The sequence below is a fragment of the Lotus japonicus genome, chromosome 1, assembly GCF_012489685.1.
Source record: "Lotus japonicus ecotype B-129 chromosome 1, LjGifu_v1.2".
In the NCBI taxonomy this organism is placed as follows: Eukaryota; Viridiplantae; Streptophyta; class Magnoliopsida; order Fabales; family Fabaceae; genus Lotus; species Lotus japonicus.
This window is the reverse complement of record NC_080041.1, coordinates 31,305,603-31,329,279: the sequence shown is the minus strand read 5'-3', so window position 1 is coordinate 31,329,279 and position 23,677 is coordinate 31,305,603. Positions and strand designations below refer to the sequence as shown.

At 37.3% G+C, this 23,677-nt stretch overlaps 1 protein-coding gene and 1 non-coding gene across 2 annotated transcripts; both read left to right on the top strand.

Moving 5' to 3' along the window:
* The first annotated feature begins 6,820 nt into the window (after window positions 1-6,820).
* LOC130731788 (2-oxoglutarate-dependent dioxygenase 19-like) lies at window positions 6,821-9,681 on the top strand. Its single transcript, XM_057584009.1, has 4 exons — window positions 6,821-7,111; window positions 7,854-8,077; window positions 8,375-8,705; window positions 9,218-9,681. The coding sequence occupies exons 1-4, from the start codon at window positions 6,866-6,868 to the stop codon at window positions 9,464-9,466; spliced, it is 1,050 nt and encodes a 349-aa protein (XP_057439992.1). The 5' UTR covers window positions 6,821-6,865; the 3' UTR covers window positions 9,467-9,681.
* A 4,934-nt stretch (window positions 9,682-14,615) lies between these two features.
* On the top strand, window positions 14,616-14,722 carry LOC130734738 (small nucleolar RNA R71). The gene has a single exon (XR_009018083.1). It is a non-coding gene; the product is annotated as a small nucleolar RNA R71 (small nucleolar RNA).
* The last annotated feature ends 8,955 nt before the right edge of the window (window positions 14,723-23,677 follow it).

The following is a 23,677-nucleotide window of genomic DNA, read 5'->3' as shown; positions in this document are numbered from 1 at the left end:
GAAGCTTACTTAAAGATATACAACTCTCATGTTTACCTCAATTAAATATTAGAATTTTTTCTTGGAACCCGCAAGTGTCTGAAGTGTTCTGCAGCTTACTCCAATGTGGGCCCGATTTTGTGAATATTTAGAAAAGATTTAAATAGAAAGGAATAGTTTCTTGATGGAAAAATTTGATTATTAGTATAAGTAGGCTATTTGAGACTCGTGTTAGACACCTTAACTCACCTCACCTCTTCTAATCCTTATTTCTTAGTATTTTTCTTATGGCTTACTAAACATTTTTGTTAGTCTTAGGGTTCTTAATTTTCATGTGTTTGCATACCTGAGATTATGTTCTTAATAGTAATTATTCTTTTTATTCAAGTTTATTCATGATCTTTACTCTTGCTTGAACATGCTTTCTATTCATGACGTCTGAATTCAAAGTCTTATTCTGGTCTAAATGTCTTATGTCTTATCTAAGAGAGTGAATAAGTTGAAGCGATTGCGAATACTGTTTTTAAGGTATGTAGATCTCTAACACTGATTGTTTTTAGCTTTGAGGATCCTATCTCTGAAGAGTCTTCTTGTACTTTGAGGGAACGATGTCTCTTTCTTAACTTGAACAAATCAAATTCTGGACGATCGTCCAGTAGAGGATCTAGGATTCTAACCCACGATTGTGAGTTGAGTTTACACTCGGAAACTTGAATAATTATTGAATTAATCTCTTATGATCGATGAAGGTTTGCTGCACTTGACTATTATAACCTGAAGGCTAACGTTCTCATCTGATAATCCAATCTTTTATTTTACTCTTGATAATCAATCAACCAACCCCTCTTTTACTTACTTTCATCTTTGAATTCGGTTTATAATCCCCTTGAGTCCTGGAGAGAACGATCGTGGTGTTACACCTTGTACTGCACTTATCAGTTTGATTACAGGATTACTTTGACCGCACCCACGATAGTGTGTTCGTCATCTTCAATACAAAGCATGTTTCTGATATATGATTTCGTGATTTCCTCTTTATCTTCATGTTATATCTTAGATTGATCTCCTATGACATTTTGCTTTATTCAACTTGTGAGCGGAAGCTACAATGTTTTGAGTCCGAACTAGAGTTCATCACTTAATAATTCTAATTGCTAGACATAAAGTTGAGTTTGTTAGTCACTAAACACTCAAAACTCATGATAATTTTCTTTCTTAATCATGTGAGACATCAATTTTTAGGAGTAGGGAGTTATTGATATCCACTCATGTGAGACATCGATGACGTAGGGTTGAACTGGTGTAGATGAATGACAGGGTTGAATATGTTATGTGTTTGAATCACTAGAATGCAGAAATGTTATTTAATGGAGTCTAATCCCAAGAAATTACCACACTTGTTGTTTCTCTATCATTTTATTTGCTTTTCATTTATATTTTCATGTATAAGCAAACATCAAACTATTGTGCAACTACTATTTAAGTTGATAACTATTGAACAAGTATTACACCTTAGAGGACGACAAAACCCATATATGCTTATTACCGTTGAATTTTAAGGGTTTAGTTCCAGTGTAGTACAAGGAAAAAACCATTATCAAATTTGGCGTCGTTGTCGGAGATAAAGGTTCAAGATATTTTGGCAACAACGCCAAATTTGATTAAGGTTTTGTTCCTTATTTGTATTACTTTAGAACTAAACCCTCAAGATTCAATCGTAGTCAGCAGATACGGCTTTTCCGATTGTGCTCTTGCGCCTACTCCCTTGTTGGCTAAGGCTCTGGCCCTCAGAAAAACAATAACTATGGCGTACAACCTGAGAATCTTTGCAACCTTCTTATCAATAAAAGAACACTTTGGATTTGTGGGTTTTACCTGGGCTGCGAGAGGACACAATTTTCGAGTCCACACAACGACAGATCTTCATGGTACCGATCTGCTTCCAAATGTCTGACCTCTAGCACCCCCACCCACCCTGGCCACCTCTCTAGGGGGAGGCCAGGGACTTTGCCTCAGGTTATCGCTCTTTTGTTGCTAGATTCGAACCATCTAATGCCTTTGAACCCCAACATTACCTCTGTGGTGTTGCCCCTTTTAGACAAGGAGATAATGTCTCTGGAAAGTAGTTTACCCTAGATCTTTTTATGTGTAGTTCCTTCTTTTTCCAAACTTTGTGTCCTTTCACTGTGTGACTAAGCCGCGTTTTTTTTTGGTCGAATATTTTTTGCATAAACTGGGCTTTGTCTCTAGTCACACTCCTTTTGAGCCTGGGTCCATAATTCTCACATATGCAAGCACCACCTTCTATCAACAAAAAAATTAAAATCAAACTCTTTATTATGGAGTTTTTTTTATCACTAGCTATGAGGCAACCATATTGACCGATAAAAAGCATATGGAACTAGTTCCAACAACAACTTATCACCCTTATGCCTTGTTTGGTAGGAGAGAGATGGAGAAGAGATTGAGGGAAGAGAGAGAGATAGGAGAGAGATTGAGTTTCTCTCTTTATTTGGTTATGTAATGATGGAGGTGAGAGAGAGTTTGAGGGTGGCTTTTTTCAACTTTTTTATCTCTTCGCAAAACGCGAAGAGAATCAGGCTAGGTTGCTTTTTTATTTTTTTTTTCATTTTCGTAGCAGTTAGTGGCGGTTTAGAACCGCTAAACCGCCACTAATATGCATTCTGACTTTAAAAAAAGAAATAATATTTTTTTAATCAAAAGTTAACTTTTTCTCTCTCTTCCACCTCATTATTTATCATCTCTCTCCTTTATTTCTACCATACCAAACAATCTCTTAAATCTACTATATTTCTCACATATTTCTCTCTACTCAACTTCTCTCTTCTCTATCTCTCTCTACTCTACCAAACGAAGCCTTAAGGTACTAAATCAATGCTTCAACCTTGAGCAACTAACAAACTAAATATATAGACATAAGACATGTCATGTGCATTATAAAAAAAAGAACATTTTTCAATTTTTATATTTTCTTCTACCAAAATAATTCAATTCTTTTAATGAACAAGTTTTTTTGTCAATAAACACAACTTTAATAAAATGTAATGTACTAGTTGCTTTCAAAAAAAAAATGTACTAGCTAATAAACAAAAGCTAGTGGATCTTGTTATATTATGTTCTCTTTCATTCCTCGTTGGGAGCCGGCAATGCTCTTGTGTCGTTTCGTCACATGATTTGTAACCTTATTTGTCAAGTTGGCCTTGTTATATATATTGGTCTTTTTGTTTTACACTCAAACTAGAAAAAGAATACCGAACTTTTTTCAGGTCAATGTAGCGGATCCAATGGGAACAAGGGTAGGCCCAGTCTCTCAATGTTTTTGTTAAAAGATGAATGGGTGGTTCTAATTAACTAGTCTTCTTTGGTTGTCAACAAAAAAAAAACTTAACTAGTGTTAATAAAAAACATAAATTTATTCGTGTTAAATTATTATGGGATGACAATAGACACTTATTGTCCAGCTATCATTACTTCTTCTTTAATAATAATAATGTCAGACCATTCAAAATAATAATAATAATGTCAGAAAAAGTTGTTAAATTATTAGTTTTCTTCATAAAAAGTTGTTAAATTATGAAAAAGAATCATTCAAATTTTCATCAAAGAAAATTACCTAATTAGAGTGATATGATAGTGTTCCGGCGGGATGACCCCAACTATAGGTATGCACTCGGTACCCCTCGCCACACTTATAAGTATGAGGAATCCCAAAACAACGGAGACACTTAGGTACTATCCTTAAATAATTTCCCTGATTTTCCTAAGGGTTTTTTCTGATAAGGTTTTAATGAGGCATGATTCTTTAATCTGTCTCCATAGAGAGGTGGGTGGTGGGCTTCTACTAGTAGTAGGTTCTATGATGTTACCATGTAACTTTACTACTTTTTTTCTTTCCTCCTTTTTTCTTGTTTGTATTGGGTTGAAGTACCCCTTGTGTTTCACTTCAATATAATATATATTGCTTATAAAAAAAAAACATACCTAATAAATCAAAGCTCCGAAACAGGCCTCACAATTCTCACACACTCATGCTAAGAATTTATTTTGAAATAAATCTCAAATTTTATTCACTGAAGAGGTCACCCTAAAAAATATTGTGGCTAGCCTAATTATAACTCTAAAGGCTTAACAACTAAAGTCCTAAAGTTAAGAATACATTTTGAAATAAATCTCAAATTTTATTCACTAAAGAGCTCACCCTAAAAATTATTGTGGCTAGCCCATTTATAACTCTAAAGGCTTAACAATTAAAGTCCTAAAGTTGGGTGGAAACAAATACACTTTCAGTAACCTGATTAAAATGAAAGATAAAAAAATAGAATAAACGTATCTATTAAGATACCTACCTAAAAAAGAGATAATTTCCTATTCTTCTAAATCACTAACTGAATAGAAGGTTACAAAAGATAACTAAGTAACTAACTCAACATCGACTGAATACAAACATGTGTAACACAACAACACAAGTGTGAGGAAGGAGAATTCTAGGAAATAGTTTCATAAGAAGAAATGATTTTTTTTCGAGCTTGATTTGAGCTAAACTGATGAACTTTTTTTGTCTAATTTTTACCTCGAGATGAACTCTTTTGATTCTTCCATCTGAGCAAGTGTTGCAGAAGGAACCAACCCATCAAGATCAAATTGATGCTCGTCTAAAATACATACATTTTACTGTGAATTTCTCATGGTTTTTTTCCTTCTAATATTGTTTATCTTTCCAGAACTCACTATTTTATACTAAATGTGCAATAGGTAGGTCAAAAGTAGGAAAAATAGAAAACAAAAGAAAAACATGAAAAATGACAAAAATAGCACTTGAAGAATTCTACAAGCTATCAACTCTAGGATATAGTCGTAGAATGTCTCTACGGATACGTACACCGTCGAATCAGGCCTAAATTTTAATAAGTTGTTCTCAATTTCAAGATCAATAATTGCAGTGGTCGAATCGTCAAGCAAATGTCTGTGTAGATATAACCAGCCCAAATAAGAAGCCAAAACCGTGTAGGATTTCTTGTCACGCCCATGTGTTAAAAGCTCGTAAAAAAACTTTTCCCGCCACCACGCCCTACCACCAAGCTTCTCATCACGTACCGGTCATCGACAATGGTTTTTTTTTTCTTCAGGGAAGAACTATCAGTAATTAGTAGTACTTGTAGGGATTGAAATGTATGATCACCTCATCCTTGCTACCTTACTAAATGTAATAGATCTACACTTGAACCTCTTCAAATAGGTCGGGGATGGCGCCCGAGTTTAAGACAAGAAAAGTTGTTGGGCTAAAAATTACTTACAGAAGATTTAGATTTACCTCACCTCAACGGGACCAACGGGGGTTCAAACCTATTTTTTTTTGAACAGAACGGGGTTCAAACCTGAGACCTATCAAATACGAGAGTTTGTTATGCTCCATATATTCCCTTAAGGTATATAAAATATTAAATTTTATAACAAATAAAAAACATAGTGCCTGAATGTACATAGAATTTTCCTAATCAATAATATATAATTAAATGTACTTTAAATTATTTCTAAAAAGAAATTGTTTACTAACATACCAAATAGAAAGCTTGGTTGTTATTTCAAAAAAAAAAAAAACTTGGTTGTTAAAGAACATAGAACTGAAACCAGTTAGCGGTTTTGGAATCAACATAGTTATTCAATATGCTACCGAAATAAATAATGTAACCAACTTATAATATTAATATTTAGTTGATATGAGTCATGACAATTGTTCACTTTCCCAATAAGCGATTAGTATATAACTTATGAGATTAATATATAGGCTCCGCAAATTTATGTAAATTTAGTTTGGATGTAAATTTAGTTCGAATTTTGGTTTAATTCATAGTGTAAAACAATTTACACCGACATCTAATTATCACACTATGTCACATAGGAGGAATTTATTTTTAATTTTAATTAAAATGAATATTTATTTTCTAAGGGTGATGATCGAACATCAACTCTAATCTACTCCCTCCGGTCCTATTTATAAGCAACAAAAAAAAAAAATTCACATAGTTTAAGAAATGTAGTTAAACTAGATAAAATGCATTAAATTTGTCTTAAATCAAAATAAACTTCCAAAATTACCCTTTGTTATTAGTGTTGGAAAGTGGGAAAGAGAGAGAATAATTAATGAGACACATTTTACAAGTTAGAATTAATAAGGGCATCATTGGAAAAAATTAATTAATATAGCTCAAACTTTCATTTGGTTCTTATAAAAAGGACCAAGGTTTTTCTTCTCTTTCATGCTTATAAATAGGACCGGAGGGAGTAATAATCAAGAAATAGAATGAACTAACAACCACACATTAACTTTATCTTTTATGAAATATATCCTATGACAAATTAATAACGAATTTATTTCATCATTTTCCACAAACTTTTTTTCCTTTATCTAATCCATATGCAAATGGGGTTGTCTAAATGACTCATGAGAAAGTTTTGGTTAAATAACTCATCATCCAATCACATTGAAGATAAGTGAGGTGAAATTTCTATATTTTATTTATTAATTTATTTTCACCTCATTTATCTTCAATGTGATTGGATGATGGGTTATTTAACCCAAACTTTCTCATGAGTCATTTAGTTAACCCGTATGGGATGTTTCTCTATTTTATCCTTAGTTTTTAGTCTCGGGTTGTAATTTAATTTTGGATGTGAGCAGAATACTTCCCTTTTAGTATTTGATTTGAAATTAAAAAGGACAATATCAAATGCCAAGTTGGGTGTGCTTGTCATACAACAAACTTTTTTTGTCTTCGCAATACTCCTATATATAGATGGTATAACACAAGTTCATGTATCTCAGCATATATAGAAATCTTAATTGCTTTCTTTAATTACCTTTTTAATGGCTGAAATATCATCATTTGTAGCCCAATTACATTCTTCTCTGCCTGATTTGGGAGTTTCCCCAATTTATTCCAATAAATTTTCTCAAATTTTTTTAGACCAGCATCATGTTGATTCTTATTCAGCTTCTGATGATGAAATTCCCACAGTTGATTACTCTCTACTGCTCTCAGATGACTCTGATCAGAAACTCATTGCTCTTGAATACCTCCGCCGTGCATGCCAAGAATATGGTTTCTTTTACGTAACTCTCTTGAACTCTTTTATACTACTATATATCTATTTCATGTTTAGGTTAACTTTTAATTGTGGTTTATGCGTCTCTAGCCCTCCAAATCCAAATAACTAAAAAAAATATCGGATTTATTAATCTCACAATTCTCAAAATTGTAAGAAACAGAAAATAATCTTTTACTATTATTGTAAAAATAAGGTTGAGATATGTAATTTAGTGTGTGTTTAGAAAACTCATTCAGGATCCACGTTTGGCCCTGATCCACGTTTACAAAAGTAAGAAATAGTTGCTTTTGAATTTCTGGATCCACGTTTGACCTCTTCAGATTTGAAACCAAATACACACTAAGTGCCTGTTCGATTCTGCGTCTCACCACCTAGACGCACATTTTTTATAATGGTCATGTGGAAAGATTCTGAAAAAACGTAATAGACCCTTAAAAACCTTGTATGGTATGCCATTTACATGCTATATTTCCTTTGAAGTTAATTACACTTGTTTGAAAATTATATATACTACAAGCCAAGGGCAGTTCTACAACATACAATTTCAAGAACTCGTTTCACCCATAAATCATGTTTTTAACATTTGTTATATGTTATTTATATTATGTTTCTTATATTCTAAAATTCATTTGTAAAACAGTTATTTTTAGCTTGTAAATGACATGTTTTTCTTGGCTCATACAAAGGCATATAACAAAATGTCAAAACATATATATGATCAATTAATACTTGGAGCATGCATGCAGCTGGTAAACCATACCATCCCAGATAAAGTATTTGACTGTGTTTTGAATGAGGTTTCTGATTTCTTTGATCCAACAACAATTGAAGACAGAAAGATCTACTGTAAAAGGGGCTCACCAGATAAAATCCGATGGGATCTAAACTCCAGTGCTGAAGAAAACAGGGAATATCTCAAGATTGTTTCTCATCCTGAATACCACGTTCCTTCCAACCCATCAAATCTAAGGTATTAAATCTATATATTATGTGTTCTCGTTTGTTAGGGTTTAATTATTATATCACGGCTTTGTTTATTATGTATCAAGAAAAATCTGGTTCGCAGGTTAAAAAAATTTCTTTGCACATTGATAAATTTTAGGATATAAGCATCATATTATAAATAACATGTATTAATAAAATGTTCATGGCACGACCACTTTACGGTCCCCATATAATTAATATATATAGTTAATTATATTATAGTTTTTATGATGTGATCCATATAATTTCATTTAATTTGATTTCTGGTTATTTTGTGCATCAGCAAAAGTTTGGAAGAATATTCCAAAGAAATGAGAAAGATAGTAGGTGGATTGGCAAGGGCAGTGTCAAAAACCTTAGGGTTTGAAGAAGCATACATAGAAAAGGCATTCAACTTGAACTCAGGGTTTGATGTAATGGCCATGAATCTTTACCCACCAAATTCTAGATCCAAGAGTGCTGTTGGTATTCCTGAACACACTGATCCTGGCTTTGTAGTTACCCTCATGCAAGATGTAAATGGTGGTCTACAAATCCTATCACATAAAGGAAAGTGGATCAATGTTTATATTCCTAGTCGCGGCATACTCATCCAACTTGGTGATCATCTTGAGGTACTTATATTCAATTTATTTAAATTAGGTTATGTCTACTGTGGACTAAGAAAATATGATTCACAAGTTAAAATAGTTACTCTGCTAATTAATTTTAGCACATATTAAATATAATATAAATCATGTGATAAGTGTAAGTAGTGGAAACATATTTATTGAATATATACGTCTCTAACATGGTTCATCATAGAATCGCCCGTAAGATTATTATTTTTTAAAGTGTATTTTTTCTTTTTTTTTTAGTGTGATTATTTCATTTTTTATACTAAAATTGGGGTTTTATATTAAAACTTTGATTATTAGAAAATAAAATACTAAATTATTCAAACACCTAACATATTGTTAAAAGTAATTTTTTATTAATGAAGTTTTTATTTTGGTTAAAAAATCTTAAACAAATTAAATGGATTATTATATATTTACTTGTGATTAACTAATATCTTGTGCGTTGTTATTTGAACAATTTGCACCTGCCTCTCCTCTCTAATTAATATATGCATGTTTAATTGTAGATCTTAACCAATGGGAAATATAAAAGTCATATTCATCGAGTTATTGTTGACAACAATAAGGTGCAAAGGTTCTCTGTCGTCACCCTTCATGGACCTTCGTTGGACAAAATTGTTAGCCCGGGTATAGAATTTGTTGATGATGAAAACCCTCAAAAATACTGTGGGAAGACCTATAAAGATTCCCTGGAAGCAAATGGGGGCCATCTGATCGATGTGGAGTCATCCCTTCAGCAACTTAGGCTTGCATAAAAATTTTAATTATAGAATATTGCTAAGTTTTATTAGGTTGAAATTTACGTGAGGTCCACTAATAATATTATGAGTCTTATTTCCAAATTAGTGTGATTCACATAAATTTTAACTAACGAATAAGAGAGTGTTATTCACACTTCTCAATTTTTTTCTCCTTGTATGTTATGTTTTTTGTCCATGTGAGCACCTATGTTATACTAGAATTCAGTTTATCCCTCTCTTATAATGTGACTTTTATATATATATATATATATATATATATATATATATATATATATATGATTTTTGAAAATCTTAAAAATGGAAAACACAAGTTGAAATTCTAAAAAAAATCAGTATTTTGAGGACTATCCGCCACAATTTCTCAATGGGTAATTTGCTAAACAAAAAGATGTTTATGCTTTAAGGTGAGAGAGTATGTCCTACTAAAGTACTTCAAATATGCGTGACTACTGAGTACTGACTATGTTTCTGTTCAACTTTTTTTAGAAAGAAAAATATATATATTAATGAATAAACTAAAAAGACATGCACAGTTTTTCTTTAAACTTTTTAAAGGATAGTGAAATTCTGCAAAAAGGAAAGATAACTCAAAAAAAAAAAAACAGTCTAACAAATACAAAAGGATTGAAGAAACCAAACCTCAAAATCAACAAAACCCCAGTGAGCAACCCCCAAGAGAGCTACAAACAAGAAAATCCACCTTCAACTAGCAAGTCATCCCCTACTCGACTTATGCTCACGACCTTCTGTTGGTCAATCAGTAAGAGTACAGAATCTACCATGTTTTAAATTATCGAACCACAGAGAATTGGTGTGGCAATTCAGTTTAAGCCTCGAGTTCACGGTAGGAAAGCGAGTAAAATTCAGTTTTAAAGGTTGATTGTTTTGGTGATTAATTAACAAGCAATTGAAATATAAGTGTGTGAGGACAATGGTGAGCATGCCTTGGGTTCTTGTTTAACTAATTCAGTTCTAATCAACCTATTCTATCCATAAAACTCTGGGTCTCTCCTTGATGTTCTAGCCTAATCAATCATCTATCGATGCCTCGCATAGACAATCCTCTCAAGCCAAAAGATAGGCACAATTCATTGATAACCTAAACATTTGCTAAAGGCATTAAGCATGCAATTCAGGCCAACAAACCCCAACCCTTCCTCTATTCCTAGTAGCAAGCATAGAAGAGGTAATCCCACAACAAGTCCCTAATCTATAACAAACTTTCGTTCTATTATAGAAAAGCATAAAGCTAGCACATGTTCTAACTTGAAACATAAAACATGCATATGGGATTCAAGGGTTTACTCAGAAGATTCATGAATAGAAATAGGAATTAAGATTAAAACATCATAAGTCTTACAAAGAACCCAAAGCAAAAGGGGTTTTAGCCAAACATGGCTATGAAATCCATACAAGAAGATAAAGATGAAACCTGAAACATAGGGCTTAGAGATAGCTCCTCAAGCTCCAGAACTCAAACCCTCTCTTCTAACTTATGAAAATATGATAAAATTTCAAAAGGTTCCAAGAGAAATGTCTAAAAACCAATTTATAGGCAAAACGGGCGAGTCTGGGCGCTCAGGCGCCAATTCAGAGCGCCAATTCCAGCTGAAAACATGCTCTCTGGAAGGTTCCCAGCGCCTAGGCGCCAATTCCCAGTGCCTAGGCGCCAATTCCAGAAGGCTCAAAAAATATAACTAGCGCCTACGCGCCAATTCCCAGCGCCTAGGCGCTCCAAGCTCGCTGGAAAGACTTTTTAGCTTCTTTGTAACTCCTCTTCAAGCCTCTTTAACCCCTCCTTCAATTCCATGCTTCTTGGCCTTCCTTCTCCTTCAGTTTCTGATCTGAAAACAAAACCAACAAGCCAAGGAAAATATCCAAAAGCTCAAAGAGCTCATTAGCAAAGAGGACCCTCAAATAACATAAGAAAATCATGCAAGTCCTAAACTTACTTAAAATGCAAGAAAAGTCCCTATAAAACTACAAAATTACCAAAACAAAGTAAAGACTCAAAGAAAGATAAAAATGCATGAAACACTACATGAGACTCAACAAAAAGACTTAAAACAAACAAAGAAATGACCCTAAAAACACTACTAAACTAGGGTCATCACACCACTATACTCAACGACAACTCGCCCTCGAGCGTAAAAAACACTCGCTTGCCCTCAAGCGCAAGAAATGCTCCCAAAACAAGTGCCCAACAAGGAACACTTCACACAAAAGCAGGGGATTTAGCAACTACAGCTGGTTCCAAAAGAAAGACTCAACAATCCACTTCATGCAACTTTTAGACAAAGGAGAGTGTAGAGTTCATCATGAGAAGCATATAGATCTAAAATTCCTAGGGTGAGATATATATTAAGTGCATTGAGCACACAAGTAGTTCATAGGTTCTGGATATCATTCACTCAAGAGCAACAGAGATCAAACATGCACAAAGTCAATGAGACTTCAAAGGGTTGAAATGTTGGCTTGGTGAAGTACAAGGTGGTTGGTCCCTAAGGAAGGCTAGAGCTTCAAGCATCTTGAGTGTGGTCCTATTAGTAACCCCGGAGCTTTAACAACAAACTTTTTAAGCACAAGTCTCTTGACCCCTTTTTAAACTTTCTTTTCTTCTATTTTTTCTTTTTTTCAACTCCAACTTGATTAGGAGTCTTTTTTTTTTTTTTCTTTTTCTTCTTTTTTTACATTTGGGGCAAGAGACATTCCCAACTTTAATTACTAGCTCCAACACAATGCAAGGACCAACACTCCCCAAAATCCAACCTATCATCCATCCCAATCATTTGGCTAACAAAGAAATCTTCAATAAACTCAAAAAGGACAACTAGGGACAAATGTTCAAGCCAACAAACTCTGAAGCTCAAAAACCTACAAGTCTCAAGAATTGTGCAAGTATCACAAAGCATGCAAAGAGTGAAATCAATACAGAATCAAGAAGTACGAGTGAGACAGGATCCTCCAGATAAATTATATGGTGAAGGGTCAAAGATGGACCATTATGGACTCACATCAACTCTATCCATAAGAAACACTCGGAAGACCGAAGTCTCCTCCTCTCTTCCCCAAAGCATGCAATCACTCATCCCCAAAAGACAACACAAGTATTCACAAAAACATTTTCAAAACCAGCAACACGTTAGAGAGCAAAACTTGCGAGCAACAACATGTGAGTATAAGGAAGTAAAGACCCCAAAACGACTCTAACTTACTATGCATGATGAAACAGAAAAGAAAGTTCTACAAAGAGAAAATATGCTAAAAATGCATGAATTAACTTAAAGGAAAGAGATACACCTCCTCTCCAAGTCAAGCACGGAGGCTATAGAACCGCCTCCCGCTATTGAGTTGCATGCTCTCTCCTCAAACAAAATGCAACAAACAAACAAGCGAAATAAAACAAGACTTGGGTTGTCTCCCAAGCAGTCCTAAGTTATACTCCTAGGTGGACTCTCCTTCCTTTGGTGTTAGGAAGGAAATTCCTTACCATCAATCTTCTTACCACATGGGCAAGGTAGGAACCTTGCACAAAACCTTTGGAACAATTCCTCCCAAGAGAGGGTATCATCTAAACCATTGTACCAAATCCTTGCTCCCCCCTTCAAGGAGTGAGGGAAGAGCTTAATCTTGAGCTCATCACTAGTCACACCTTCCATCTTAACAAGGTGACTAGCTTGTGTGAACCGGGCGATGTGGGCTTGGAAATTCTCATCTTTAGACCCCCCATACTTGTTTTCACTAACAAGCTTGATGAGAACTTTATTAAGCTCAACATCTTTTTCACTTACCTTGGGGGTCTCCTTTGAAGACCTGGACAAGCTTTTGATCATATCACAAACAAAACCATCATTAATGTTGGTTTGCAAATTAGGATTGAAAACCAAAAGTCTTACCTTGTCCTCACCAACTCTGAGAATGAACTAACCCTTATCAACATCGATCTTCGCCCTGCCAGTGGCTAAGAAGGGTCGACCAAGAATGAGAGGCATCTTAGCATCTTCCTCCATGTCTAGCACCACAAAATCAATTGGGAACACATACTTATCAACCTTAACCATCATATCTTCAATGATCCCATAAGGTGTTTTTAGGGATCGGTCCGCCATTTGTAAGGAGAGCATGGTCGGGGTGACCTCTCCTAAGTTCAGCCTTCTAAACATGCTAAGCGGCATCAAGTTGATGCTCGCTCCCAAATCACACAAGGCTTCAACAACAGTCAACCCGTCAATCTTCACTGGGATAGTAAAACTCCTAGGATCCCTTCTCTTCTTAGGCATTTTCCTTTGCAAAATGGCACTACACTCCTCGGTCATCATAATAGTTTCATCAACCTCACTCAACTTCCTTCTCTTATTTAAAATGTCCTTTAGCCAATGCTTTAGGAAATGGAACTTTGCTAAGTTCAGGAATAGAATCATTCATTACTCTAGTTTTAATAGGAACACTCCCTTCCTCCTCACTCTTTTCTCCCTCTGCTTTCTTTTCTAACCCATTCAACACTCTACCACTTCTAGTAGTCATAGCAGAAGCACTTTCTTGTTCGGGATTGGGGAAAGTATCGGAAGGAAATTTACCTTGAGGCCTTTCGGCAATTTGCTTGGCTAGCTGGCCAAGTTGGTTCTCCAAGTTCTTGATAGCCGCCTCTTGGTTCTTATGGTTGTTGTTCATGCGGTTGATGCAACTCTCCAATAGCTCCTCTAAGCTCTTCTTGCCACCATTATTTTCACCAACTTGCTCTTGGACTTGTTGAGAAAGACCAGAGCTTTGACCTCGGAAACCCTGACTAGTAATGGTGCAAAATTCACTAACATTGGGCCCTCCAATAGCCACACACTCCACTTTGGCTGCTGTAGCACCGACCAAATTGGTTGCCTTTATGTGATTTTGAATCTCCGCAATTAGTTCGGAGAGTTGCTTGTTGGAGGCCAAGAGCTTGTCGTAAGCTTCCACTTCAAGCTTACTCCTTCGGGTTTGGCGATCATTTTCAGAGTTCATGGCTCTCGCTGCCATCTTTTCTATTAAGTCATACCCCGCTTGTTGGGGAAGAGCATCGAACTCGCCATTTGAAGCCGCATCTAGGCCAAACCTCCAAGAGTATTGTAGACCATCATAAAATGTTGCAACTAATTCAGCTTGGGTGAGATTGTGTTGAGGGCATTTCCTCAAGAGCTTCTTGAAGCGCTCCCAAGCTTCATAGAGATTCTCTTCAGCGATTTGCACAAAATTCATGATGTCTTTTTTCAATTTCCTCAAAAGAGCTCTTGGGAAGAACCTTGTTGTGAATTTTTCTGCTAAGTCTTCCCAAGTAGTGAAGCTCCCTTGAGGCTTTGAATTCAGCCATTCCTCAATGATGTCCTTCAAAGAAAATGGAAACAAGCTCAACCGAATTGCATCCGCCGGAACATTGTTCACCCGGTAAGTGTTGCAATTCCAGATGAACTTCTCCATGTGAGCATGTGGATCTTCTAGAGCACCTCCACCATATTTGTTTTGGCTCACCAAGTTGATGAATGCCGGTCTCAACTCAAAGTTTCCAACTCCCTCGGGAAAAACAATGCTCCCGGGATAGTCAAAACTCATAGTAGCTGAAGTGAGTTCCCGAAGAGACCGGTTGGCATTCTCAACTTCTTGTTCACGTAACCGGAGGGTGATCCCCTCTTGGATTCTCGCCTCAATGTGGGCTTGCATCTCCTCCTCTATCATACGACCACCCATGACGATGTCTCTCTCGAGAGCAACCTGAAAGTATGACACTAAAACAGAGAAATATTAGTAGCACCAATTCTAGACAAGTTCAAAACTAAAATAAAACCACAAACTAAAAACTTAAACCAAAAACCACAAACAATTCCCCAGCAACGGCGCCAAAAACTTGTTGGTCAATCTGCAAGTGTACAGAATCTACCCAATTTTAAATTATCGAACCACAGGGAATTGGTGTGGCAATTCAGTTTAAGCCTCGAGTTCACGGTAGGAAAGCGAGTAAAATTCAGTTTTAAAGGTTGATTGTTTTGGTGATTAATTAACAAGCAATTGAAATATAAGTGTGTGAGGACAATGGTGAGCATGCCTTGGGTTCTTGTTTAACTAATTCAGTTCTAATCAACCTATTCTATCCATAAAACTCTGGGTCTCTCTTTGATGTTCCAGCCTAATCAATCATCTATCGATGCCTCGCATAGAAAATTATCTCAAGCCAAAAGATAGGCACAATTCCTTGATAACCTAATCATTTGCTAAAGGCATTAAGCATGCAATTCAGGCCAACAAACCCCAACCCTTCCTCTATTCCTAGTAGCAAGCATAGAAGAGGTAATCCCACAACAAGTCCCTAATCTATAACAAACTTCCGTTCTATTATAGAAAAGCATAAAGCTAGCACATGTTCTAACTTGAAACATAAAGCATGGATATGGGATTCAAGGGTTTACTCAGAAGATTCGTGAATAGAAATAAGATTTAAGATTAAAACATCATAAGTCTTACAAAGAACCCAAAGCAAAAGGGGTTTTAGCCAAACATGGCTATGAAATCCATACAAGAAGATAAAGATGAAACCTGAAACATAGGGCTTAGAGAAAGCTCCTCAAGCTCCAGAACTCAAACCCTCTCTTCTAACTTATGAAAATATGATAAATGACAAAAGGTTCCAAGAGAAATGTCTAAAAACCAATTTATAGGAAAAACAGGCGAGTCTGGGCGCTCAAGCGCCAATTCAGAGCGCTTGAGCGCCAATTCCAGCTGAAAACATGCTCTATGGAAGGTTCCCAGCGCCTAGGCGCCAATTCCCAACGCCTAGGCGCCAATTCCAGAAGGCTCAAAAAATATAACTAGCGCCTAGGCGCTTCAAGCTCGCTGGAAAGACTTTTTAGCTTCTTTGTAACTCCTCTTCAAGCCTCTTTAACCCCTCCTTCAATTCCATGCTTCTTGGCCTTCCTTCTCCTTCAGTTTCTGATCTGAAAACAAAACCAACCAGCCAAGGAAAATATCCAGAAGCTCAAAGAGCTCATTAGTGTAAGACCCGGATTTTCGGAACAAGTTAATTTCCGACTCACGCGTGGAATCAGTGTAAGTGTGACAGGAGTTTGATATTTGAGAAAGATTAATGAAGAAGAAAGTTCAGGAATTGCTCGAGGAATGTGGCGTTGTTTCTTTCGGAGCTAGTGCGAGTCGTCTGCACACCTGCCTTATGGCGAGCATGTCCAGAATAGGCTAATTTCGCTTTTAAAGCAATGTTTAGGCGATATTTCGAATTCTTGGAAAATTTAAAGATTCTCTTTATTTTTACTTCGACCAGCATTTCATTTCGGAACTCTGGACTGTACGCACGATAGGTTTCACTTTTCGGATGTCCGCCGACGCTAATTTCTTTGCTTCGAAACCCTATTTTCGAGCAATGGATGAAGACTTTTTCTATTCGGGACTTCTAACGAAGATTCCGTCCGCGTTGCCAGATTTGTTTCGACGTTTCCAATCTTTCTTCAGAAGGAAGTTTTGTCGTCCGGCGATCACAGCAAAAAGTAGTTTTTCGGGACAGATTTAACTTACACCGCTTTTGAGATTTTCGATATCGTTTTTTCCCATATCATAGATATTTGTTTTGAGTTCTGGATTTCTGACGCCAGAATCTCTCTTAGAATTTCTCGGTGATCGTGCTGCAAAAATCGGAATCGCGAAATTTTCATTTTCCCGCGATTTCACCCGCCTATAAATAGCGCGAAAAAGCAAAAATCCTCTCATTTTCACCATTGGAGGCCCAAATTCGTGGAGAGCAAGGGGGGAGGAGATTTTCGCGAAAACTTGACCAATCTTCGTGCAGTTCGTCCCTACTTCTAGGTATCAAGGTAACTAACACGATTCCTACCTCTGATTGTTGTTTCTGTTGCGTTTCTGAAGTCGTTTCTGTGCTCACAGTTTTGAGCTTTTTCTAAAATTGTCCGTTTTCTTCGATTTCTTGCTTGGGTTATGTTCTCAAGGTTCCCATGAGCCTAAAACCTCTGTCAGTAAACGCTGATTGTGATCCAGTTGTCCAGGATCTGAAAAACTGTTTCAAAACCCTTTTTGTCTCACATTTCGAAACTTTATTGTCAAAAAGACTTAATCTGACTTCGTGCCTTTAGGATTTGTTGTCACGGATGTCATGAGGATCATTGCTGTCAAATTTGTTTTCAGAACTGATAACTTTGAAGTTTTGAGCCTTTATTTTGGACCAAAATGCCCCTGGATAGTCGTATTTCGGCCCGATTGTCCGAAAATTGTTCTGACAGTTTCTTTGCCTTAGTTTTACCCTAAAACTACCTTGTAAACTGATTTGATCGAAGAAAAAGAGCCGAAGCTCTTTTCTCCTTATGGCCGTGGGCTATTTCCTAAGGGGGGGGGGGGAGAGTTTTTCGTTTTCGAAAACTTGTCTTTTCGTACCTGATTGTCCTATTCTGAAGCTTTAATGCTTTGTCTATCGTTTATGTATTGTTTTGCGATCGAACTAATCGATTTTGTTTGGATTCTGCTTTGTTTTTCTCCGAGGTTCAGTTGAGGGAACTTTGGAAGACTCAGAGCAATTGTTTGAGGAGAACTTTGTTTGCGAAGCTGGAACAGCTCGAGGTTAGGGCAACTTACTATATATTAGCTATGAATGCATGATAGGCGTCGATCAATTCGACTTATGCTTTACTTTGATGTTGATTATGTTGATGAACTGATATTGATGATGTGTTGAATTGAGCGTTTCGACGCAACTTCGGAGTGGAGATTCATTGATCTGGTGATCTTTGACATTTCGGGTTGGATGAACAACCCTAGGCAAGTCCAAACGAGGGGTTTGAGGCTTAGCCATTTGTTGGGATTCGTTTGAATACTTAGACTTTCCCCGGGAAACTTCTTTTGGAGGGTTTTTGGAAAACTTAGAATGATTAGAATTTCGAAAACTAGAGACTCTGGGAGACTTAGACTTTGAGAAGTAAACTCATAACTTGACTAATTCAATTCGAAACGTTTTTACTAAACGAATAATCATAGGAGAACTAAAGGGGAAAATATTTACGAAAGACGGGGAAAAGTCAGCTTTTGTTGTGGGTTTGGAGAGTTTTGGAATTGGGGAAAGCCACTAAGGTGAGCTATGGTGATGATTGAAAGTCACCGAGTACTCTAGTACTCTTGGGAGTGTTGTTCGAGTCGTGCTGTATTGACCGGCACAGACTCTGGGCTTTGTTTGTGGGTTTTGTGGTGGGAGTTGTGTTGTATTGACCGACACTAACTCATGGTTTTGTTGGGATTGGGTTGTGAGCTAAACACTTTCGTGGTAAGGGCGATTCGTTGTTTGGCTAACCATATTGCATCAATCGGGTGAATAACGGGAATGGTTCACCTGTGCATATCATGGTGAATAACGGGAATGGTTCACCAAGGATGAATAACGGGAATGGTTCATCCAGGATGGATAACGGGAATGGTCCATCCATAGTGAAGAACGGGAAGCTTCACTGAGGCGTGAGACTTCGTGAAAGCATGGAACTTCACTGAAGCGTGAGACTTCGTGAAAGTGAGTAAGCTTCACTGAGGCGTGAGACTTCGTGAAAGCAGAAACTTCACTGAGGCGGGAGACCTCGTGGAGACGGGAACCTTTGCTGAAGCGGGAGACTTTGCGGAGGCGTGCAACTTCACTGAAGCGTGAGACTTCGTGAAGGCGCGAAACTTCACTGAAGCGTGAGACTTCGTGAATGTGTGAGATTTCACTGAAGCGTGAGACTTCGTGAAAGCGTAAGACCCCATTGAAGCGTGAGACTTCATGGAAGCGTGAGATTTCATTGTCGTTTACCCTAGGGCAACGACAGGGAACATTGGTTTAGTTGGATACGTGTGTGTTGGGAGGACGATACATTGTTTGACTAACCTTATCACCTAACTTCATATGTTGAGATTATGATGATTTGATGTTGATGAACATCGTTAGGTATTAATGATTGAACTGTGTAGGAGATTCGAGAACATGCTATGTATATACCTTAGAGTAGGCAATACATAACTTATATATATATATATACAACATATGTATATATCCCCTTTATCACAAGTTGATTGTATATCTATTGTATTTTGTAAGTTGACCCTAGCGCCTTGGCTTTGTTTGTATGTTTGTGTTTGGGCGGTCGGCCTGCTGCCAGGCGTCTGTCAGCCGGTTCGTGATGATTCGTTGTGCGGGAAAGACCCGGAGCGGAACGACTATTACTGAAGCTTTCGACGAGGACCCGGACTTCATGCCTGATCGAGGGAGGGTCGATGATAGTAGTGTGGGGTATGGGTGGTTAGAGTCTTTTGGAGTTGGTTGTTACTGTAATAGCTCTGATTCGTTTTGCTTTTGGGACAGGGTAGGTTCCCGATGCATGGCTTTTTGTGTGGTTCTCTTACGGAGGGATCACAGTGAGTCAGTCGGACCATAGGGGTCTTTGCTTAGGCCATTTTGAGGCCGACTTTCTCCTGGTGGTTTGTAATTATACTTTTTCTCACTCACACTTCTGGATCTGTAAATATTTGCCTACGGGCACACTACTTTGGAGTCACTGCGAGTGTGTGGGGCGTGGAAGTGCAGCTGAGGCTGTACATGTTTATACTTGATGTATATTGGTTAGTTTAGTAGTTGTGTTTTGTCTTTACTTCTTTATCGTTTTGATTTAAAGGAATCAATCGAAAAAAATTACCTGTTTTCCGCGTAAAGATTATTTTTGGTTACTAAAGTGACACCTGGAAATCGGGGTGTTACAATTAGCAAAGAGGACCCTCAAATAACATAAGAAAATCATGCAAGTCCTAAACTGACTTAAAATGCAAGAAAAGTCCCTATAAAACTACAAAATTACCAAAACAAAGTAAAGACTCAAAGAAAGATAAGAATGCATGAGAATGCATGAAACACTACATGAGACTCAAGAAAAAGACTTAAAACAAACAAAGAAATGACCCTAAAAACACTACTAAACTAGGGTCATCACCTTCCCTAAGAAGACATGAGCACAAAAATCTTTGCCGCAATCTTTTTTTTTTGAAATACTTTGCTACAATTTGATTCAGAGCAAATATCATTTGAACAATTATACACCATGCTCAAAAAAAAAAAAAAAAACACCATGCTCAAATATTTTCCCTTCAAAAGGGCACTCTTCACCCTAGTCATCAAACGGTGTGGCTCCAAGCTAGAACTTTATTGACATAAACATAAACTGATTTTGTTTGTTTGCCTCCTCTCCAATCATGTTCTTCGCTAAATAAATGTCACTAAAAACCCCCAACCCTTCTTCTTTCTTTATGCCTCTCTTCTCCACTTCCCACTAGGTCTTGGAACTAAAACTTCATGACCCCAGGGGAAGGGAGACTGGATCATCCTCCTCTACCCACAGAGAAGGAGATTTTATGGTGCCTACCCCGTAATGCCTCAATATGGCAGAGGAGATGTGTTCAAATTATTTTTTGGTGGTAGTTCAAGATATACGTTTGCTGATTGTATTGTTAGAAAAATTGGAGCAGCGAATGAGGTCTCGTTTGGGTTGGATAACTGGTTAATGGCTCAGGTATATTGGAAGAGCAGTTTGGTAGATAATTTAACCTGCCTTTATAAAAACAGGGGTGTATAAAAGAAATGAGGGAATGGTGTGGAGGGAGACGAATTATATGTTAGGAAATAATACAGCTGAAGAAGTAAAATAAACCAAGAGCGCAATCAACAACACAAGAATATAACGTGGAAACTCCAAAACTGGGGAAAAAACCACGACTGTTGTCAAAACCGACAACCAGAGAATAAACACTATGTGAAAATTATTACAATACATATACTTCACTCTCAACCACCCCATAACCCCAGTTCACCCACACTCTCCAAAGTAAGTATTTGAAGTATATCTCACAATACTCTAAAACAAGAGCATAAGAGAAAAAGAAAACACAAATATAAACTTAAAGTGTTTTCAGGTGCTACATCTTTGGTGTTTTGGTGTGTTGAAACAAGGAGCTTGAGATCTCTATATATAGCATTGGACTCTCCCACCCCTCACTAATATAAGCGATGTGAGACTTCTCCAAGATGTATAACTTGATCTTTTTTCTCCTTCATTAGCAATGTGGGACTTACATTGCAATCAACCCCAACAATCTCCACCTTGATTGTAATGGTCTTCAGTCTTCATTGTCTACACCGACAATCATTGTCTTCACCGACAAACATAATTCTCATTGTCTATATACCGACAAATTAAATTATGATTCTCCACCATAAGAGTACACTGCACTTGAACTAAACCATCCCAAGAATTTTCTTCACTTGGAACTAAATCATTTCAAGAATTTCCACATGTAGAAACCTTGCTGAAAATTTATGGTGCAACTTCAATGTCGGCTTTCTCCGGAAGTTCATCAGCCATCGACATGACAACGTACCTTGCATCAATGTCAACCAATGCCTGCACGCTATCACCACACACCTTGCATCTATATCCACCAATGCTCGTGTGCCACCTGGACAATTTCATGCCCATAACGCCTTGTGTAGTCATGATTGGATCAACTCCTCCATCACAACATAATCACAGCTGCAGACCACTTCTTCAGCACCTTCGCAATGCCACACTATGTGGTATCCATCGAACCGGAAGCTCTGATGCCACTGTTAGGAAATAACACAGCTGAAGAAGTAAAATAAACCAAGAGCGCAATCAACAACACAAGAATATAACGTGGAAACTCCAAAACCAAAGTAAAAACAACGGCCGTTGTCAAAACCGACAACCAGAGAATAAACACTATGTGAAAATTATTACAACACATAGACTTCACTCTCAACCACCCCATAACCCCAGTGCACCTACACTCTCCAAAGTAAGTATTTGAACTACATCTCACAATACTCTAAAACAAGAGCATAAGAGAAAAAGAAAACACAAATATAAACTTAAAGTGTTTTCAGGTGCTACATCTTTGGTGCTTTGTTGTGTTGAAACAAGGAGCTTGAGATTGTAACACCCCGATTTCCAGGTGTCACTTAGTAACTTGAAAATAAAATAAAGCGGAAAATGCAGGTATTTTTTTTCCGTTCTCTTTTAGATTAAAGAACAATTTAAACTAAAGACTAAAACCCCAAAATGCGATAAACATAAACTAATATACAATACTATTACAGTCCCGCTGTAACTAAAAGCATCGTCACGAGTATCCTCAAGTGACGGCAAGGTTTACAAGTTTTCAGAAAGCATAATTAGTTCGAAATATTATACAAGTGGCAGAAGGGAATAGTCAGCCCCAGATGGCCTCTCTAGACCTCTACAACCGACTACTCCATGTGAGTCCCAACTACGGAGAACCACACGAAAGTAACGTGTCGGGGACCTACCCTGCCCCAAAATATGAATGACGAATCAGAGCTATGGCAGTAACAACCAACTCAAAAGACTCTAACCACCCATATCCTACACTACTATCATCGACCCTCCCTCGATCAGGCATGAAGTCCGAGTCCTCGTCGAATGCTTCAGTAATAGTCATTTCGCTCCGGGTCTTTCCCGCACAACGAATCATCACGAACCGGCTGACGGACGCCTGACAGCAGGCCGACCGCCCAAACACAAACATACAAACAAAGCCAAGGCGCTAGAGTCAACTTACAGAATACAATAGATATACAATCAACATGCGATAAAGGGGGTATATATATATGTTGTGTATATACATATAAGTTATGTATTGCCTACCCTAAGGTATATACATAGCATGTTATCGAATCTCTTACACAATTCAATCATCAAAACACATAACGATGTTTATCAACATCAAATCATCAGATTTCAACAACTATAGTTAGAGTGCATGATATGTCATGCAACGTCAATCATAATAAGATGCATTGTGTGCCAATGCAGAATATGCTGACACAAATTCGAATAACGTCACTCGGCTTGGCGACGGGACAAATCAACGACATCACTCTGCTTGGCCACGAGACAAACCAACGGTATTGCCACTTAAAGGCTGGGCACCTCGAGACGGTCGTAACACTGGCCTCGTGTTTAACCATTTCTGCTCGGGCGTCGCTTATCACCTTTGGCTATAGTCAAGACGATCCAACTCTACACGGTTCGACCATTTCTGCTTGCTATGCCGGACATCAACATGAGCGATACAACTCTACACGGATGATCGTTACTTCCTGCTGTGCCAGGT